The sequence below is a fragment of the Podospora bellae-mahoneyi genome, chromosome 7 (assembly GCF_035222275.1).
Source record: "Podospora bellae-mahoneyi strain CBS 112042 chromosome 7, whole genome shotgun sequence".
Lineage (NCBI taxonomy): Eukaryota > Fungi > Ascomycota > Sordariomycetes > Sordariales > Podosporaceae > Podospora > Podospora bellae-mahoneyi.
Window position 1 is genome coordinate 3,353,443 of NC_085886.1, and position 19,463 is coordinate 3,372,905.

Consider the following 19,463-nt stretch of genomic DNA (forward strand, 5'->3'; position numbering starts at 1 on the left):
AACTACTTTTAATTTTCGTTAATAAATTAATTTAAGTATTAACGAAAATAAATTTTAAACTAAATTAAAAACCTTTTAAACTTTAGTTTTCTTTCTTTATAACGCTCTGGTATAAGAAATTTAGGTACTATTTTAAGTATAGTTAATATAGCGATAATCTATTCCGGGTTTATTAAATTTTATTTTTAAGTTTTTTAAAATGCTATATAATTTACTTTATAGTAAGTCGAGTATTAATATTAATATTAGTAAAAAGTTTTTCGTTACTTAAGCTAAGTAAACCGTTTTTTATTTAAACGTTTTTAAGTTTAACTATAATAATAAAAAAAACTTTCTAATTTATCTATAATGAAATTAAAGTAAGTATATAACGTGTAGTAAGTTTTTATTTAAAACCTTTAAAAATAATACTATTTAAAAGTATTTTTAAGTAATTTTACTTTAGTATAGTTAAATAGTATATAATAATAATTTATTTTAATTATAATAGTTAAATACTAACGATTATAACTTATATTATATACTACGGAATTATTTATATTAGTTAGTTCCTCCGTATATATAAACTTAATGCTAAGCCTTAGATTATTTTATTCTGCGAGGATCATAATTAACTCTCGAGGATCATAAATGATTCCCAGGAACTCTTTATGATTCCTTATGCCCTGGATAATCCACTTCCTATTGGTCCGTCATTCTCTCCTATGATTGGTTCTGCTAGCGATTGACTATGCGTCTTGTGCCCCGCACACGGTCCGTCCTGCCTGTTGGCTTAACTGTGACAGGTTGCAGAAGAGTCTGATTCAGCTGTTTCTGATGTAATTGTAGTAGGTTAATAGTGTTGGTGTATTACAATTGAGGGTAATTGTAGTAGGGTGGTGGAGAGTAGTGCACTCGCTTATATGGTGCACTCGCTTATATGGTGCACTCGCTTATAATGTACGTTACTTGTTGGGCCCCTGTTAAACTCAGTTTGATATGCACCTGAGCTGTGTGTATGGCCTATATGTCTCGAGTTGGGTGTGCATATGTGTTGTCAGGTGGATAAAACTACCTCACTGCAAAATTATATTGCGCTAAGTCCAGCGCAATGATGTCCGTATACAACAGTGACTTGTGTCACTACCGTTGTAGTTAGTCAAGGTTATCTGTGCCAAGAATCATACCGCAGCAGATACTACGTACCTAGATATGTTCGCAGAGCGAAACATAGTTCAACCTAGAACTTTGCTATCACTGATAAAGATTTGATTCTCGGCACGATTTTATCCAACTATTGTCGTTGATATATTAATGTCCGACTGCCATCATCACAGCCCCGCAAGTGCCGGCTTCTCCGCACTTCACGGCACCCTTTCGGGTGCCAATTCCGAGTTTAGGGGTTTATTTTATTGGAGTATATCCGCATAATGCGGAGTATCTTGCTCGAGGCTAATAAAATTCATGCGCGCTCTTCTCTTCATGTGGCTTTCTCTCACCATGAACGGTGAATCTGAACGACATCCACATTTCAGTTTCAAAATACCAAGAAATGGCATCTCACAGCCCAACTACATCGAATAATGGGGGAGTCTCTGAGAGAACCAGTACTCTTTCCCAGCCTCAATTTCTTTTCATCAACGGCAAATACATCCCCAGCTCAGACAAGGAAACTTTCCCAGTCAGAAACCCAATAACGGGCAGCGTCCTTTACAACTGTGCTTCTGCTTCGAAGGCTGATTACGAAACCGCCATCGAGAATGCACACTCGGCCTACCAGACGTGGTCACAGACAGGGCCTTCAGCAAGGAGACGCATCTTCCTCAAGGCGGCCGACATTATGGAATCGTACATCACAGGGGACGCTCCAGAGTTCATGTCCCAGGAGGTGTCTGCCACTATGCATTGGGTCAAAATCAACGTCTTTGCCACCGCGGGCCTTTTTCGGGAAACCGCGAGCCTGGCCACTCAAATCAGAGGAGAGATAGTCCCAGCTGACAGGCCCGGAACGACAATTTGGGTGGAAAGGCAGCCGGTGGGCGTGGTGTTTGCGATTTCACCATGGAATGCTCCGGTTGGTTGACTCCTCTTTTCTTCGTCTCTTTGTCGTTTTATTTTCATGACTCAGAGAGCTAATTATCTCTGTACAGATCAACCTCACCGCAAGAGCAATTGCCGTCCCATTGCTCTGCGGCAATACGGTAGTCCTCAAACCATCCGAGTTCAGCCCAAAAAGTCAGGATTTGGCCATACGGGCGTTGACTGCCGCGGGCCTACCGCCAGGATGCGTCAACGTTTTGCCCACGAGAGCGGAACGGACGCCTGAGGTGACTGAATTGGCGGTTAAGCACCCCAAGATTCTTCGAGTCAACTTCACGGGAAGCGACAGAGTGGGGAGGATCATCGCTGGCTGGGCAGCCACCTGCCTAAAACAATGTGTCTTGGAACTCGGTGGCAAGGCCCCTGTTATTGTCTTTGAGGATGCCAACATTGACGATGCGGTCGAGGCGGTGGTGTTTGGGGCCTTGGCTTTTAGTGGACAGGTGTGCATGTCGACCGAGCGAGTGATATTGCACAAGTCAATCAGCAGGGAGTTCAAAGAGAAACTGCTGAAGAAGGTGGAAACTATCAAGACCGGCAATCACTTGGAGGACCCGGCAGTTTCGATATCTGGATTGTTCACGTCGGCTCATGCAAAACGGGTGATGAGCTTGGTCAAGAGTGCGGTAGACGGTGGTGCGAAACTGCTTGCTGGTGATCTCCAAGTCACTGGCCCGAGAGGTACCATTATCCGACCTCATATTCTTGAACATGTCAGCACAAATATGGATATTGCACACGTCGAGACATTTGGGCCTGTCATGTTACTGTCCGAGTTCGAAACGGACGACGAGGCGGTGGCCTCAGCAAATGACAGCGACTTTTCTTTATGTGGGAGTGTCTTCTCAAAAGATACAATGAGGGCCTTGGACATCTCCAAGCGGCTCAGGTTAGGGGCATGTCACATCAACGGGCCGAGCTTATATGTGGAATCCACCCTGCCACAGGGAGGGACAGGGGGTGGCAGTGGATATGGACGCTTTGGTGGAATGGCTGGAGTCGAGGCATTCACTGAGAAAAAGATAATCACTGTTGTCAAACCGGGCCTGAAATTACCCCTTTGAAGTCAGGCTCGGATCCAGCTATTCGTTGGTGAGGATCAAGATGATCTTACATCAATATGCTTCATGTTTCTTGTCACCTTTTGGCAGAGGATTAGGACATAATGGCGAGAAACCTAGGCTTTGTTCATAAACATATCCTTATTTCCATCCTCCCAGTGAGCCACCATCCTTCTTGCATGACTTTTTTTACAGACTGACAAACACCCAAGGTTTGCCCACTTAATTATTAAGCATGAAAAACCCCAAACCCGAAAGTACGAAACGCCTTGAAGAAACACCCCCTATGTGCAGTACAAATTACCATGCTTTTTCCCTTACTACCCGCTTGCTCTGATACATCCTCCTCGACATTTGATCAGCCTATGCAAAGTTATCCTGTCTGTCCACCCAGATATCTTCCAACTCGTTGAAACTGGAGAAGTGGATCGGACGGTGTTGATCGCTATAAAACGGCGCAGGTGTATCCAGCTTAACATGGACCGGTTTCTTTTCCAGGCCGCCAAAGGCACTACCCATGAAGCTGTAATTCCACTTCCCTGATTCAGGCACTAGAAAGAAGCCCCTGAACTTTTCACTCAACAGTAACTGCCTCTTCTCGCCCATGGTTGTGGTAAACCCCTGGGGCTGGTCGCTGCCGACATCCTTATTCTCTGCACCCCACTTGTAGCCCTGCGGCGTGAGCGCCCAGGCTGACAGTGAGACACTGCCCGGTGTAAAAGACACTGCCACAGTTAGGGTGCTCTCCTTGCTCCACGATGGGTGGGCATCAAGCAATCGGGCATGATCGGTAACATCCATGGCCGACATATAAGGAAGCTCATTACCAGATGTCGTGTGAATAATGCCGAGAGGCTCCATTCCTTTGAGCATGTCATGTTGAGGGAGATGCTGAGGCAGCTGAACATTGCGCAAACCACCAATCTGGGGCACCATGACGATACAGCGAACCTCCTTGACTTGATCATTGTCGGCAGGCGAAGCTCCATACAAATAGCCCGCGACCTGCACTCGAAGATCGGCAATCTGGATAAACTTCTTGAGGATATTTTTGGGCATCACATATGTGATGTCATCCACATCATTGTCCAGTGGTGACACGTACATATTGTTCGCCCTTGTCCGCAAATTCGACGTGGCGATAGCCCTCGTGCGCCACTCGGTCTTGGACGCAAATGTCTGCTGTTCAAACTGCGATGTTGTCGTGACGATAATCTCCTCTCCATGCACATTTTGAGTCTTGGTTGTGACAGCAGTAAGCTGCTGCTGCTCCTGTTGCTGCTTTTCAATCTCGGCAGCTTGTTGTCTCTGGAGAGAGGGGGCCGAAATTTCCATACCCAAGATGATGTCGCGTACTTCGCTACTTGTCAAACTGGAGACATTGACATTATTCTTCTTCCCGTAGTCATTCAGGATCAGATCACGAAGCTGCGTTTCGACCTTGATCCAGTCCTCATCCGAGAGGGAGGGCCAGATATGATGATCCTGAGTGATGACAGTCTTGTCGGGACGCAATATCAACTTCGTCTTATCCTGGTTGACGTGCAGGGCACGGAGAATGAGAATAAGACGAGAGAATGCTGTGTATGAAGAAATGCTCTTGAGCCACTCATCGTAGAGGTTGAAAAGAACCATTTGAGGCTCGGTGGCACGCAAAATCATGTCGCCAAGCTTCTCCACCTTCATGGCAGCCTGGAAGGGAAGCTGGAGCTCAGAAGCGCGAATCGAGATATTGGGGAAGTCCAGGAGATTGACCTCCAGAGGATCCAAAAGACCCTTCCGCGTGACAATGAGCTGCTTGGGCTGCTCTTCTACTGGAAGGGATCTGATCAATGCTGCCACTTCTTCAGCCGTTTTCCATTTCGCCAACTGGCCCAAGCGTTTCTGCCCTGCCCAGACGCTGGTGTGGATAATCTTCAGGAACAGCTGCCCAGTCCGAGGGTTGAAGATAAAGATGGCACCGTTGATGGGCTTCGTGGTCAGGTTGCCCTCGAAGGTCTTGTGGATCGTCACACGGTACACATTTGTGTCGTCAATGAAGAGCTGAGTCTGATTGCTAAAAAGCTCGGAATAATTTTGCGAGTTGAGGAACTCTTGGTTGCTCTCGGAGGCATACAGCTGAAGACCTTTGCGGATACGCTCACGCAACACATAAAGAGCAGGATTGGCCTTCATGATCTTGGACATGGCTTGCTGAACCAGCGTTTTCAGGCCTGGGAAGTACTGGCCGTAAGCAGAATAGAGGTTGTAGGCAAGGTCGATACCAATCATGAGGCCGGTAGGCGATGGGTACAAGCTCATGCTATCGGTGGTGTAATCCAGATACTTGGCCCTGACATATCTTTCAATATCATGGGAGTCGTAGTCGCCGTAGCGCAGCTGAACGTCAATCCAGAACTTGTTTGTCGTGGTTGCCTCGATGACATCTTTATTGTCGAACAGAAGGGACGGTCGCGTAACATTCCACTTGTGGCTGGCAAACAGCTGGATGTCTGCGCAGGAACTGTTCATCTTGTAGGATTTACGCGGGTGGATCGTCTCTTTCTGAACAGATTCAATGCTCAGAGCTTCCAGTTCCTGATCAAAGACCTGGCAGAGATCCATGACAACCGACTCGTGTATTTTCTGCCACAGATGGGCGCGGAAAATCTGGATCAAAGAGATCTTGAGGGTCGGGATCTTGCCGTGAAGGAAAATACCAGTCAAATCCAGTTGGACCTGGAAACCAACGTAAACATTTGCTCTGTTGATGGTTGGGCTCCACCAAAGAGTGAACCGACGGTTGGGGATTTGATTGAGACCGGACCGCTGGGCGTTTGTGAGCTTTTTGAACTTCATTGATCTGGGAAATAGTTAGTACACTGCATGCTGAGATGTGGATTAGAGGGTGTTTACGCACTCTTCGAAACCGGAGGCCCGCTCCCAGAATAGACCCTCCCAAGAAGGGAAGCCTGTTGCCTTGAAAAGAGTATGCTCGAGAATCGTCTCAACACCTCCCAGTGCCTGAATGACATCGGTGCGATAGGCATTGAGGTTCCAAAGTTTGCCGTCGTGTCGCTGACTGGTCCACCAGAACGGATTGCTCTTCATCAACTGATAAATCTTGAACTCTGCCCGGGTGCGGAACCCCTTGTCGAAGCTCAGCGTGCTGCGGTCCTTTTGGAACAGCGTGTTGATGCGCGGCAGACCCCGATCCCAGCTGTCTTCTAGATCCTCCAAGGTCAGCCTCCTGTTTTGCTGGTTGGCCTCAAGCCTCTTCTGCGAATATTCCGTCCAGACGCGTTGGGAATCGATGAACTCGGCCTCCCAGGGAATGATGTAGCGGAAGATGTTGGGAATAAGGGTTTCCTCGTCGTGAGACATGCCGGCACGGTAATGAGTGACCCCGACATCGGTCTGCTTGGACCATCGCTTATCGCTCGTTGGGATCAGGATGTGAGACCCAGAGATCATACCCAGACCACCAAGCTCTTTGGGGGTATAAAATACAGCAGGCGGGAACCGCGACGGCATCTTTGAGTTGAGGCCAATCTTGACTCGGGTTTGGATCTTAGTCTCACACTTGACAATTGTGTCAAGTAGATTGACAGTCGAAACAGCAGCCTCGCGGTAGTACGTGAAGAGAGCGATCAAGGCAGTGTTCCACTTGTTGGCAATTTTGGTGAACGTGGTTGAGCCCGAGGACATGAGGATTTGGCGAATGCGGTTGTTGAACTTCTGAATGTCCTCCTCGGTAACTTGCAAAAAGGCGTGGGCGGTGCGCTCCTTGGTGGCGTTGTTCACCAGTGACCAAACGCTGTCCTTGACGGGAAACTCGTCATTCTGATTGCGAATCTTGGGCAAAATGCGCACCTCGAAGCCGCACATTGAGAACAGGAGGTTTGGATTGTCCTTGCTGTAGACACTTGCAAATGTGTCTTCCCACTCGATGGTCGTGACGGATCTTGGTAGTCGATTCTTCAGATCCCAAAAGACAGCCCTGCCGAGGTTGACATCGTGTCTCATCAAGCGCATGCGAGAATCTCTCGGCCAGCATTTCTTGCTCTTGTACCCGATGACATTCTCAAAATTTGGATCCGGTTGTTCGGTAAGAAACCGCTGGATGAGGTCGCGCGATTCGTCAGCCGTGAAGCGGAGAAAGACCCAAATTTTGTCAATGTATCTGGTGTACAGTCTAATGGGGTGTCTCGTCTCCGTGTCGCGATCCTGGAACTGGAGGAAATCGTTGGGGCTTTGAGGCGGGCCAGCAATCTCGCTGGCGCGCTGAGGTCCCAGGAGTAGAAGGTCGAGAATCAGCCCATAATACTGGAAAACAAACGCCGAAAACTGAAGGCCACGAATCATGCCGTAACTATTGACATGGCTCATGTCTTTGTAGGTCAGTGTGACGTTGTTCTTGGCTGTAATGTAGTCGGCCAAATTGTGGTCCATGATGAGGCGAAGTAGCGAATTGAGCAACGTGAGCTCGATCTTCTCGTACACCTTGGACAAGGAGGTCTCGATCATGACGTTGCACTCCCCATTTGCGGTTTCCCAGACTTGGTCGAGATTGTTGATACCTTGAGCCCACTTGTACACGAGGAGAGGAGGGACCTCAGAGTCCGATGGCTTGATCCAAGCAGGAAAGAGGTGACGCTGGTCGGCTTGATACCAGAGATACTGATCCAGGTAGGCATCGCTGATCTTCTCAATGGGCTCAATGTCGTACACAGGGTTGATGGTGCTATAATTGTCGTTCATATCAATGCCCACCTCCTTGAAGGCCCGCTGCGTCAAGAGGAAGCGCTTGATCCGCTCGAGAGTAGTTCCCGGGCTGTCGTATGCCTGTTCAATAAGGGCCAGCTCTTCTCTTTGGCTCTGGTTAAGTCTCCCCTTGGTGGAGTAGGCTTCGCGGAGACGCTCGAGGGCCAAGATGAGGATCTTGGTATCATGCTTGTAGGAAACACTCGGGAAAGGAATAGGGGAGAACTTGCGGGACTCGAGCCAATGCACAGTGGTCGTATAGATGGCCACGGCCTCCTCGGAGGATACATACGGTCCATCTTTCATATGGTTGTGTTGCCTTTCCTGCTCAGCCTTGAGCCAGAGACGGGTAAGGCGGCCGACGTTCTTCTTGGCGACGGTCTTGTCGACGGTGGCACCCCTTCTGATGCGCTCTCTGTTGTAGTGAGCAACCGAGACCCACCAATCAGCCTTGGACTTGACATATCTGAGGATGATGTTCTCAATAGCAGCAGGCAATCCTGGGACCTTCCACGGAATATTGCTCTTCCAGCACCTCCAGGCCTCAGAGAGATGCTGCAACACGGTGTTGACCTTGTTTTGTTTGATACCCTCGGGCATCATATCCATCAGGTCCGCCATGACCGAAGCCCGAAGCTCGAGATCGAAATGTGACTCGACACGCTGCTTCGTGACGGTCTTGGCAACGCCTTTGCTGTGGCGGCCTTCAAACTGACGAGACAACAAATTTCCAAGCCAGCGCTCCAGCAAGGGGATAATACCGCGCATGAAAAACAGCCAGACTCTCCAGGCAGGAGCCCAGAAACCGCAGCCAGGGCCTTTGCCAACAGGGCCCGCGTTAAACCGGTAGTAGATCAAGTGCTTCAAATCCTTGCAAGAGCGAATCTGGTGCATGAGCTTGTACTTGTATCGATACATTCCCGTCAGCTGTCCCACATGGTTGAACGCATAGAGGATACCATCGGCGAGCTGAAATGCGTCAATGTTACCCAGCCGGTATTGCACTTGGGCATCGACAATGAGCTTGGTGAGCCGCAAGATCTCTCGCATTAGATGAAAGGCGTTTCCAAATCTCGACTTTTTGCGCTCCTTGGTGGTGAGAGTCTTGACGGGCTTCAGGTTAAAATTGTAATCAAGATGGAGATAGGTAAGGTTCTTGCGATGAATCAACAAGTTGAGCATGTTGAAACCTTGGCGACAGACTTGAAGACCTGCCTCTACCCAGTCGATGGTTGTCTGCTGGAAGAACTTGGTCTGCTTCAAGGACCTGAGCAAGCTTTGCTTTTGCAACGACTTGGGCTTCTTCTTGTGAAGCTCGTTGAGGACATACGTCTTCAAAAGCTTCTGGTATGAGACGCGAACCTTCACAGGCTGCTTTGGTGGACAGTGTTCGAGGTACCAGTGCTTGATCAGAGGAACATCTTGAGCCCGGACCATACGCCCAGAGCGACGGTCAAATGGAAACGGTGCCCACCACAGTTCTATCGCAGATGCCGTGTCGTCTGTATAAAGCTCCTCGTCGGCCATGAACGGCTCAACACCCACGGGAAGCTCGAACTCCTCCTCTTCTGGCTCCTCGTTGCTGCCCTGGCCAAAAAGTTCGTCTTCATGACTGATGGTGAGGTTCTTCGGCGCCACGGCCCGAGATGAGATGGGGTTGATGCTGGTGTCGAAGTAGAATGCAGGGAGATTGTGATCCTCTGTTCGGGTATACACTACCTGAGGATGCGAATGCCAGGAAAGGTGGACGCTGCGCGGGAGAGCATTGTAAAGATAGGGATAGGACACTCGACATTCAGTTCGGATAGGGTTTCTGAAAATGATGCGGTCCATGGCGTTGAACTCGCCGAAATCCTCGTCATTGGGGTCGATATCTTTGTAAAGTGGCTCAAAGCGAGGACCGCCAGGCAGCGCAACATTCAAGGCTTTGGCCGTGAGAAAGCTCTTGAGCTCGAAGAGATAAAAGTAATTCTGATCAACAACCTCAGATACTAAAGGACGACTGAGCCGATATAAGCTCGCCATTTGTGGCAGTGTGAGGTTCCATGTCTTGTAGCTTGGGCCATTGACATGTGTCGTGTCCAGGAGAGGTTGATGGTCATAAAACCATTCGTACACAGCAGCCTCTTCGTCTTCGTCGAGCTCCATCTGGATCGGCTCCAGCGGTTCGACATCCTCGATGTTCTCGGACCAAGAAAGGGGTGGCTCTTCGTCGTCAAACGGAGGGAACCGCATCCGTTTAAACAGTCTTCGATCGCTCTTCTCCTTGCGCATGGTCGTCCACATAGTAGCCCACTGTGCAAAAAATACGGGTTCGATGACGCGTGGAATCTCATTGACGAGCGTCAGGCAACCATTGACATGGTAGAGCACCTTGACCTCCCTCGCTGATTCCCAAGGCATCGGCATGTTCTCGAGCAACTTCAAAACTGCATGAGGCATGAATTTCAACGCACCAAGATAGCTTCGCTTGTCATTGGTGTACTTCTTCTGCGAGACATCGCCGATATCCTTCACAATCTTACGCAGGTGTTCCGGCGGCATATCGGCCTTTTGCGTCTCCACGAAGCCACCCTTCCGCTTCTCGCCAAACCGATTGCGCTGGTCCCGAAGCCATTCCTTCTTCTTTTGGGCAAACTTGGCAATCTGAGGGTTCGTGGGAGGCAGGTATCCGGGGGGAGGTGGTGCCGGAATAGCAGGCGGCGGAGGAAGTGAGGACGGCGGTCCGGGGGGCGGCGGCGGAGGGGGTGGAGGCGGAGGACCCCATCCGGGGGGAGGAGGAGGGAAAGACATCTCTATACGGCCTCAGGAGGGATTCTTGGATGGAGGTTGAGAGGGAAGGATGAAGGTCGCCTTGTTGGCGTTCGTGGCCGTCGGTAACTTTGTCTATCGCAGTGGTCGAAGATTGTCCGCTGCTAAGGGAGATGGAGTATGGGTGTTTCTCTTATTATGACGTCCGCATTTCCAGGCAGGAGAGAGAAAGCGACAATCCCTCAGCGGCTCACGGCGATTAATGGCGTGATGTGAGGTTGGTTGTTTTGTTGGTGAAGCCAGAAATTGGCTGCCGCCTTGGTTTAGAAAATCTCGAACTGGAACAGCTCTTCGCGACGGCGAGAACAGCGCGCGAAAGTGCTGCTAGCGCGCCCGGGTCCCTGTCAGCCGTCCCGTCTGTGCCAAGCCCCCCGTTTGAAGCCACCGTTGCCCCGATAAATGCAGACCGTACAGGTACTGTCTGCGATGAATGCACGTGCGGGGTCAGCTGACCTGTCTCAGTGGCGGGCTGGATGGGCTTGACTCACAGGCCAGGGAGCCCCACAAGAACAATATTGGAGAGCTCTTTCACTTCTACGGCTTGCACGATTCCGGCCGACTTGCGCAAAAATCTCACGAGTGCCAATCCCCAGGTGTTGTCGTTTAGAACTGCTGCAGGTGCCAGTCATAAAAAGTAGGGAGGAGGCCGAAGAGCAGCTCCATTAGTTTCGAGTCTGTCATAGCGCTCCGCTCCAGGCGAAACAGCATTCGCTAGCCCCAAATTCGCCCCACCAGAAAATCACCATTCACCGAAAATTAATTATCGAACCCCTCCAACCCGTCAGACTTTTGCTGTGCATCGCCGGCAACCCACGATCGCCCTTGCGCAAAGTTATTCTTGATCTCCGATCTCACCGCCCCCGAAGGATAACTTTTTGACGACTAACCGCAACCATGTCTCGCTTCTTCCGCGGCGGTGACGACAGCTCGAGCGAGAGCAGCTCTGAGGAGGAGGAGCTGTACTCCACCTCCGAGGACGAGGAGGAGCAGGAGGAGCAGGAGGAGTCTTCTGAGGAGGAGGAGGAGGAGGAGGATGAGGAGTCCTCCAGCGACGATGAGACCGGTCCTGCCAAGAAGGGTCTGTCTCGCTTCTTGCTTGACCAAGCATCCTCCGACAGCGAAGAGAGCGAGGAGGAGGGGACAACAAAGGTCAAGAGCGCCAAGGACAAGAGACATGACGAACTCGAGGCGACCATCTCCCTTATTCAGAACGGCCAGAAGATCAATGACTGGGGCTCTATTGCGAATGGTTTGTGGTTGCTTGCCCATCTTGTCGCTCGTCTGCTAACATGTAGCCAGAATTCGACAAGCTCAACCGTCAAGTCGTCAAGCTCCAGGATGGCGGCAAGGCGCCGAAGAGCTACATCAAGTGCATTGCGGAGTTGGAGGACTTTATGAATGAGACCCTTGCCAAGCAGAAGGTCACCCCCAAGAAGATGAACGCCACCAACGCCCGTGGCCTCAACGCCGTGAAGCAACGCGTCAAGAAGAACAACAAGGATTACCAGAGCCAGATCGATGCTTTCCGAAAAGACAGCGATGCCTTCATGGAATCCGATGACGAGGTCCCCCCCCCACCCAAACCATCCGCCGATAAGCTGCGTGTCAAGGAAACTTATATTCCCGAGGCGGCTGATGAGGATGAAGACAAGGGCTTTGCCCGGGTCGACAAGCGTGGAAAGGCCATGCCCTTCTCTCCAGAGAGCATCCTCAAGCATCTCCGCGCCATTCTGGAGTCAAGAGGCAGGAAGAACACCGATCGTATCGAGCAAATCAAGATCATGGAGGAGCTCAGCAAGGTGGCCAACACCCCCTACCTCCAGATCAGAGTTCTCCAGGCTCTTGTATCTGCCCGGTATGATCTCGGTGCTGGTGCCGGAAATGTGATGCCCCTTGAGCACTGGAAGGCGGCTGAGAAGGAGCTGTCTGCCTTGCTCAAGATTCTCGAGACCGAGAAGGATCACGTTGTGATTGAGAATGCTGAGGAGTGGGATGATGATGACAAGCAACCAACCCTTGCCGCTGGTGAGAGCTATATCAAGATCCCCGGCAGCATCGTGTCGTATATCGAGCGTCTTGATGATGAGCTCACCCGCTCCCTTCAGGCCATCGACCCTCACACGTCTGAATACATTGAGCGGTTGACCGACGAGGGTTCTCTGTACAACATTGTTCTGCAAGGTCTCCTGTACTACGAGACCATCCGCAAAGACGCCTCGCTCGAAGTTCCCCAGGAGAGTCTCAACAGAATCATGCAAAGACGCCTGGATCATGTGTACTTCAAGGTATGGACCTTTCAGGCCCCGTCCAGTGTAATGCCTATCTGCTAACGAAAAATAGCCAGCTCAAGTCATCAAAATCTTGGAAGAGAACGCCTGGAAGCAGGTCTCTGCGGGCGTCGACTCCGCCATCACGCCCCGTAATAAGTCGGAGGATGCCAGCCAACTCGTCAACGTCCTTTGCAACTACCTTTTCGAGCACAGCGAAGGCATTATCCGTGCCCGCGCCATGCTCTGCCAGGTCTACTTCTTGGCGTTGCACGATGAGTACTACAAGGCCCGTGACATGATGCTCACATCTCACTTGCAGGAGAGCATTTCCAACTTCGACATTGCCACCCAAATTCTCTACAACCGTACCCTTGTTCAAGTTGGTCTCTGCGCCTTCCGCAAGGGTCTCGTGTATGACGCCCAAAACACTCTCCAAGAGATTTGCGGCAGCGGGCGCCAAAAGGAGCTTCTTGCCCAGGGTGTCATGATTCAGCGCTTCAACCAAGTTTCTCCCGAGCAAGAGCGCCTTGAGAAACAACGGCAGCTACCCTTCCACATGCACATCAACCTTGAGCTCTTGGAGTGTGTGTACTTGACCTGCAGCATGCTTCTTGAGATCCCGCTGTTGGCTCAGACTGGTTCGTCTCCCGATATCAAGAAGCGCGTCATCAGCAAGACATATCGCCGTATGCTCGAGTATCATGAGCGCCAAATCTTTACTGGCCCTCCCGAGAACACCCGCGACCACGTCATGCAGGCGTCCAAGGCCCTCGCAGCTGGTGAGTGGAAGAAGGCTACGCACTTCATCCACAGCATCAAGATCTGGGAGCTCATGCCAAGCGCCGAGGACATCAAGACGATGCTCGCTAAGCAGATTCAGGAGGAGGGTCTGCGCACTTACCTGTTCACATATGCGCCCTTCTACGACACACTGGCCATCTCCACATTGAGCGCCATGTTTGAGCTCGACTCCAGGAAGGTGGCTGCCGTTATCAGCAAGATGATCAGCCACGAGGAGCTCGCGGCTGCCCTCGATCAGGTCACCGAGACCGTCATCTTCCGCAAGGGCGTGGAGCTCAGCCGTCTGCAGAGCTTGGCCCTGGCTCTCTCAGACAAGGCGAGCTCGCTCATCGAGACCAACGAGCGCACACTGGAGCAGCGGACACAAGGATCGGCCAATGCCTTCAGCAGGAAGGATGGTCAACGAGGTGGTCAGCGGGGCGGTGGACAACGGGGTGGCAGAGGCGGGGCGCGGACTGGAGGAAACGCTCAGCGACAGGCTGGTGGCACCCAGTTTACGGGTGGTGCTCTGGGTGCTGCGGTCCGCGGTTAAGGTTGTCACGATGGGTATACATGGTTTTCGTTGCGCTATTGCATTGGGCTTGGCATGTTACGTATCAAAAATGGTCTCGGGGTGCGTTTAGGTGTTGCACCACGTTTAGATCATAGGCAGGCAGTCAAGAATCGTGGGGCTTTTAATATTTGACTCAATGTCTTTTCTTGTGACTTGTTTACAATTGTATGGTGGTATTGTTTTTTAATGTTTGCTGGCATGGATGTCTCACTCAAAAACGATGTCGAGGACGGCAAAGCAATAGGAAGTTGAGTAATTGGCTGATGCCTTGTCTGGAATTTACTAAGTAATCAGATACGGATTCATGACCTTAGTGTAGTCTTGCGAGGGTATAAAGGGCACGCTGCTGTCTCCTCCTGAAATACCCTCACAACAGCATATTACCAACTACTACCGTAAAGGTACACGGGGTCTATTCAAAGCACCGAGAGCACAGAAAATGATGAAATAGGGGTAGAGGCTTGGAGAAATCAGCAAGGCAAACAGAAGGTCACAATCAAGATGACACGGGCTTTTTGGGTGGCTACTTCAGTAGCACCTTCTTTTGATTCTTTCTTTCATCAACTGCAGTCGTGCCAAAGGCAATATGTGACAAACGCAAGAATATGGAGACCAGGCAATCCCACGCCGTTCCCCTCGTAGTTGTCAACGCCGCAGTCAAACCCAGATATGAACCAAGTCCAGCTCGAAAAATGCAACCACCGCTGTCCCAATAACTTAGAGACGGCGACCACGGCGACCACCCTTGCGGCGAGTAGAGTCAGAGGGAGTGGGGGTAACGTCCTCAATGCGGCCGATCTTCATGCCGGAGCGGGCAAGGGCACGGAGAGCGGACTGGGCACCGGGGCCGGGAGTCTTGGTACCGTTACCTATTCAAATTGATCAGCGATTGATTCGACAATTGGGTGCATTTGTGGGTTACATACCACCAGTGGCACGGATCTTGATGTGGAGGGCAGTGATGCCGAGCTCCTTGCAGCGGGCCGCAACGTCCTGAGCAGCCAACATGGCAGCGTAGGGAGAGGACTCATCACGATCGGCCTTGACCTTCATACCACCGGTAACACGGCAGATGGTTTCGCGGCCACTGGAATCACCCAAAGTTAGCCTCTGAACCTCAACCTTTCATGTCTTGCTTTCCCACGAACACCAGGCGTCGAGTCCTCCTCTTGTCGCCCAATGTTGCCATGTATTCCATATTCAGGAGCCTACAAACCTCAGATCGGTGACGTGGACGAAGGTGTCGTTGAACGAGGCGAAGATTCTCGCAACTAAGCCGGAACTGTTAGCGATGACGAGCTCCCAACCGAACCATCCTGATGAGGAAAAACGTACCGCCAAAGACAAGTTCACCCTCGCGAACCTGGGGGCCGAGGGAGATGTTCTCCTGGGCAGGACGGGCGACCTTCTTGGGGGGCATTTTGACTGGTGATCCGGAAACTTGACCTGGGAATTTGCGGTTGTAGTTTCGAAGTGGACAATCCCCAGATATTCGGAATTTTTGGCAGGCAGTGGTGCGGTGAAGAGTCGCCGTGTGGAGTTTGGCGGTGTGGGAATGCAGAAAAGAGAGGTGCGGGGCCACAAATAATTTGCGAGTGGAAAGCCCTAAGTAACACCGTACCGACCGCCCCACCCAAGCTCCCAATTCGCCAACCCTTTTTCTCGCGACCACCGCTGAAAATTCTTTCTCGCTGCTTCTTTGCAACGCACGACAACCTTCGCCGACGTCGACAACCGGAACAATGGCCGCTACGTATGCCTCACCCCCGATGTTTTCCTTCAGCCCTTGAATGGTATCGTCGTGTATCGCTCGACGAGATTCTGCAGATTGGCGTGGTCTTCTCACTGGACGCTTTTCTCGACTCTGCCCTCGCAGACCGGGCATCGCTCCAGCTCGATCCCTCCCATGGTTCTCCCTCTTTCTTGCAAGCCTGGTGGTGTGTGGCCTGCGGACTGAGAGACGTCTCATGGGGTGTTGGGGATGAAGACTTGTCTCCTCCCTTAAAAACATTTGCCGTTTGGTGATGTGGTCCAAGCAAGCCTCAATGAGGCCTGTCAGGACCATAACCCTGCGCTCGCAAGCTCATATTTGGACTTCAGTTCAGATTGTCGACAGATGGGGTTCTCTACACTGTGTACGGCTTGCAATGGTCACTTCACACTCGAGCTCGCCCATCGACTGACATAAAACATCGAGTCAGCCACGAGAGAATGCCGCACTGAGGCAGCAGTTCTCCAACGGCGCTCTACCGCATACCTCGTGTATGTCCGGACCTCGTACTGATCTGTTGACTTTAGTTCCGTCCCCACCCAGAACGACATTCTCGTTCCCGAGACTCTCCTGAAGAAGCGCAAGTCGCAGGAGAAGGCCCGCGCTGAGCGCGCTGCCGAGCTCGAGAAGGCCAAGGCTGTAAGTTTTTATCTCTTTGTTTTGAGTCTGGAGGGGCGATATGATGCACAACAAACCTAGCGACTAGATACGTCAATGCTGTTGCTAAATTAACCATCTTTCGGGTCTGATCGAACCAATGGATGATGACGTTTGTACTTTGGAGGCACACGTCGTGGACATTGTGCTAACTCATCTCTACAGGCCCGCAAGGAGAAGCGTGGTGTCATCTTTAAGCGTGCCGAGAAGTACGTTAAGGAGTACCGCGACACCGAGCGCGAGAAGATTCGCCTCCAGCGCGCTGCGAAGCAGGATGGTGCCTTCCACATCCCCGCTGAGGCCAAGTTGATCTTCATTGTCCGCATCAAGGGGTATGTTTCCACAGTGAAAATCATAGTCATCTCTGAGTCATTACTGACACGTCCACACAGTATCAACAAGATTGCCCCCAAGCCCCGCAAGATCCTTCAGCTTCTCCGTCTCCTCCAGATCAACAACGGTGTCTTCGTCCGCGTCACCAAGGCCACCGCTGAGATGATCAAGGTTGTCGAGCCGTGGGTTGCCTACGGTTACCCCAACCTCAAGAGCGTCAAGGAGCTCATCTACAAGCGCGGATATGGCAAGGTCAACGGCCAGCGCATTGCCCTCACCGACAACAGCATCGTCGAGGAGAACCTTGGCAAGTACGGCATCATCTGTATCGAGGATCTCATCCACGAGATCGTCACCGTCGGCCCCAACTTCAAGCAGGCTGCCAACTTTCTCTGGCCCTTCAAGCTTAGCAACCCCAACGGTGGCTTCCGTCCCCGCAAGTTCAAGCACTTCATCGAGGGTGGTGACCTTGGCAACCGTGAGGAGCACATCAACGCTCTCATCCGCCAGATGAACTAAGTTGGGGGACTTTGATGGTTTTGCGGTTTTGTCTTTGGTCATGAGAATTGGCATGGGTGCATGGCGTTAAATGGAAGCCGGGTTGGGTGGCTCCGGGGAATCAATACCACAACACGAAGTCGTTCTTGCACACCACTCTTCCCACAGTTGATGAAGTAGATTGCCCCCTTACTGGCCAGGACGCAGCCCAATTCTATGAAGCTGTTGCTCAATGTGTTTCCGCCCCCTGATATGAAGTGATTTGAACAACGTCCAGGCATTGATGTCTATTATTACATAGGTCTTCCCCAAATAAGTAGCCCTACATGCTTATCATTGCGCAATGCTCCCTGAGGTTATCATATCTTTATGTCAAAGCTTGTGCCACACCCACAACTACTTGTAGCGAGAGGATTGTCCACGATTTTAAACTGCGATCCAATAAGTTCCATCGTAAAGTCCACCTTACTCCCCTTTAAAAGCTCAAGAGAAGGAGTGTCAAGAATGATTTTTGGAGATGTCAAATCAGTTGGGGCACTCTCACCATCGGCTTCAAAGGTAAAGATAGTATCATCTTCTCCGATGGCGGATGTACTCTCCTCTGCTGCCCCGTCGATTGCCGAGGAGGAAGGCAGTGAAGGAGGAAGAGTGACCAGCCTCATCAGATATTGAAACCCATGACAGCCACCGGACTCTACTTGAATACGAAGGGCGAGGTATGGGTTTGAGTCCTTGGCCATAATCTCGGATAGACGCTGTAAAATAGCTCGTCAGAGAGAGCTCAACGAGCCGGACTTGAATAGCAGGGACGAACCTTGGCTGCACGCGGAGTGATCTCCAACATCATTTCCTGGCCATCATCGTCCGTTTGGGGATTGAAGAGTGCACGGGTGGTACCGCTTAGGGGAGCGGTGGTGGCGCCAGACCGCGGCATCGTGGTTGTGAAGCTCCGTCTTGTGAGATTACCTCGGGGAGAGCAAGGACGCCATGATGATCTAGGACTCCTGGCGGCAATTTGGCTGGGGCCCGATTGGTGAGGTATTTGGCGAGTGCGTGCAGTAGACACAGAGTGATGCGCCCGAGTTGGCCCAGAGGCGCTCCGCACTGGCAGAGGGAGGAGAAGATCGAGGATGGAGGGTGAGGTCGCGATGGCCCGGCGGCGCATGCTGAGCTGGATAAAGAGACTCGCGGTGGCGGGAGGGTTGACACAGTGCAGTGGTGGCATTCTTAACTCCTTAAGACGGCTTTAGGAACAGTTGTATTCAGGGGATGGATGCTCAGCGCCGTTGACAAGGTGCTGTTAGGTAGGGTTGGTCTGTCGGTGAAATGCCGGTGCCGTTCTGCAAGCGATGGCGGGAGGTTTGCAAAATTTCCGGTGATGTCAGGGCCGAGACCCGGGAAGCTGCAAAGCGCTGACCAATCATGGTGGGGTGGTTTTGGTCTTAATTCACCAGCGCTTACAACCGGCGGCGACACCTGAGTTACACAACATCCACCCTGAAGTTGAATGCAATGAAAAGACTGAAGCAGGATCTCGTTGCTCTTGTTGATCTCATATGTGTCAAGTGATTCCAGTAATCCCAAAGATCTAGAATGCCCGAGTCTTCAAGTCTACGATATCCAGAACGCCTTCCCAGTCCCAAAATAATACCCTATAATACAGATAGTCAAGAATCGAAGAAAAGGGGGTTAAAACAAAAGAGAAAAAGAAGCCAATTTCTAGCCAAAGTCCATCACCGTCCTCCGCGGTACCAAGTAATCGACGGTCCGAAATCATAGATCCGAATCGCACCCTTTGACACCTTCAGTGTTGCGTTTACTCGAAGATCGAGAACAATTCAGATCCATCAGTAGCGCATGGTCCGGTTTCGAGTCTCCCGTTTCCA

General features: G+C 51.1%; 6 protein-coding genes across 6 annotated transcripts; 3 read left to right on the forward strand and 3 right to left on the reverse strand.

Annotated features, from left to right (window-relative positions):
- The first annotated feature begins 1,309 nt into the window (after positions 1-1,309).
- On the forward strand, positions 1,310-3,270 carry QC761_711500 (uncharacterized protein). Its single transcript, XM_062882700.1, has 2 exons — positions 1,310-2,053; positions 2,130-3,270. Exons 1-2 carry the CDS (start codon positions 1,532-1,534, stop codon positions 3,141-3,143), a joined length of 1,536 nt encoding a protein of 511 aa, XP_062728770.1. The 5' UTR covers positions 1,310-1,531; the 3' UTR covers positions 3,144-3,270.
- Positions 3,166-11,007, reverse strand: PRP8 (pre-mRNA-splicing factor 8). The gene is made up of 2 exons (XM_062882701.1): positions 6,040-11,007; positions 3,166-5,982 (listed from the first exon to the last, which is right to left on the reverse strand). The coding sequence occupies exons 1-2, from the start codon at positions 10,674-10,676 to the stop codon at positions 3,504-3,506; spliced, it is 7,116 nt and encodes a 2,371-aa protein (XP_062728771.1). The 5' UTR covers positions 10,677-11,007; the 3' UTR covers positions 3,166-3,503.
- A 192-nt stretch (positions 11,008-11,199) lies between these two features.
- NIP1 (Translation initiation factor 3 subunit c) lies at positions 11,200-14,516 on the forward strand. The gene is made up of 3 exons (XM_062882702.1): positions 11,200-11,943; positions 11,994-12,979; positions 13,035-14,516. The coding sequence occupies exons 1-3, from the start codon at positions 11,589-11,591 to the stop codon at positions 14,295-14,297; spliced, it is 2,604 nt and encodes an 867-aa protein (XP_062728772.1). The 5' UTR covers positions 11,200-11,588; the 3' UTR covers positions 14,298-14,516.
- A 313-nt stretch (positions 14,517-14,829) lies between these two features.
- RPS14B (ribosomal 40S subunit protein S14B) lies at positions 14,830-15,876 on the reverse strand. Its single transcript, XM_062882703.1, has 4 exons — positions 15,654-15,876; positions 15,535-15,589; positions 15,245-15,405; positions 14,830-15,187 (listed from the first exon to the last, which is right to left on the reverse strand). Exons 1-4 carry the CDS (start codon positions 15,736-15,738, stop codon positions 15,036-15,038), a joined length of 453 nt encoding a protein of 150 aa, XP_062728773.1. The 5' UTR covers positions 15,739-15,876; the 3' UTR covers positions 14,830-15,035.
- Positions 14,855-17,902, forward strand: RPL7 (60S ribosomal protein L7). The gene is made up of 4 exons (XM_062882704.1): positions 14,855-16,071; positions 16,617-16,728; positions 16,912-17,078; positions 17,139-17,902. The coding sequence occupies exons 1-4, from the start codon at positions 16,061-16,063 to the stop codon at positions 17,596-17,598; spliced, it is 750 nt and encodes a 249-aa protein (XP_062728774.1). The 5' UTR covers positions 14,855-16,060; the 3' UTR covers positions 17,599-17,902.
- ISA2 ([4Fe-4S] proteins maturation) lies at positions 17,747-18,802 on the reverse strand (the record flags this gene model as incomplete). The annotated part of the gene is made up of 2 exons (XM_062882705.1): positions 17,747-18,332; positions 18,392-18,802. The coding sequence occupies 2 exons, from the start codon at positions 18,800-18,802 to the stop codon at positions 17,937-17,939; spliced, it is 807 nt and encodes a 268-aa protein (XP_062728775.1). The 3' UTR covers positions 17,747-17,936.
- Positions 18,803-19,463: the final 661 nt, after the last annotated feature.

Coding starts and splice junctions, on each gene's coding strand:
- RPS14B (XM_062882703.1), bottom strand. CDS start 15,738: ATGCCCCCCAAGAAGGTCGCCCGTCCTGCCCAGGAGAACATCTCCCTC. Junction 15,406..15,534: donor GTCCACGTCACCGATCTGAG/GTTTGTAGGCTC, acceptor GGGTGATTCCAG/TGGCCGCGAAACCATCTGCC. Junction 15,188..15,244: donor CAAGATCCGTGCCACTGGTG/GTATGTAACCCA, acceptor CAATTTGAATAG/GTAACGGTACCAAGACTCCC.
- NIP1 (XM_062882702.1), top strand. CDS start 11,589: ATGTCTCGCTTCTTCCGCGGCGGTGACGACAGCTCGAGCGAGAGCAGC. Junction 11,944..11,993: donor CTGGGGCTCTATTGCGAATG/GTTTGTGGTTGC, acceptor ACATGTAGCCAG/AATTCGACAAGCTCAACCGT. Junction 12,980..13,034: donor TGGATCATGTGTACTTCAAG/GTATGGACCTTT, acceptor AACGAAAAATAG/CCAGCTCAAGTCATCAAAAT.
- QC761_711500 (XM_062882700.1), top strand. CDS start 1,532: ATGGCATCTCACAGCCCAACTACATCGAATAATGGGGGAGTCTCTGAG. Junction 2,054..2,129: donor TTTCACCATGGAATGCTCCG/GTTGGTTGACTC, acceptor ATCTCTGTACAG/ATCAACCTCACCGCAAGAGC.
- PRP8 (XM_062882701.1), bottom strand. CDS start 10,676: ATGTCTTTCCCTCCTCCTCCCCCCGGATGGGGTCCTCCGCCTCCACCC. Junction 5,983..6,039: donor CGGGCCTCCGGTTTCGAAGA/GTGCGTAAACAC, acceptor ACTATTTCCCAG/ATCAATGAAGTTCAAAAAGC.
- RPL7 (XM_062882704.1), top strand. Junction 16,729..16,911: donor AGCTCGAGAAGGCCAAGGCT/GTAAGTTTTTAT, acceptor TCATCTCTACAG/GCCCGCAAGGAGAAGCGTGG. Junction 17,079..17,138: donor TTCATTGTCCGCATCAAGGG/GTATGTTTCCAC, acceptor ACGTCCACACAG/TATCAACAAGATTGCCCCCA.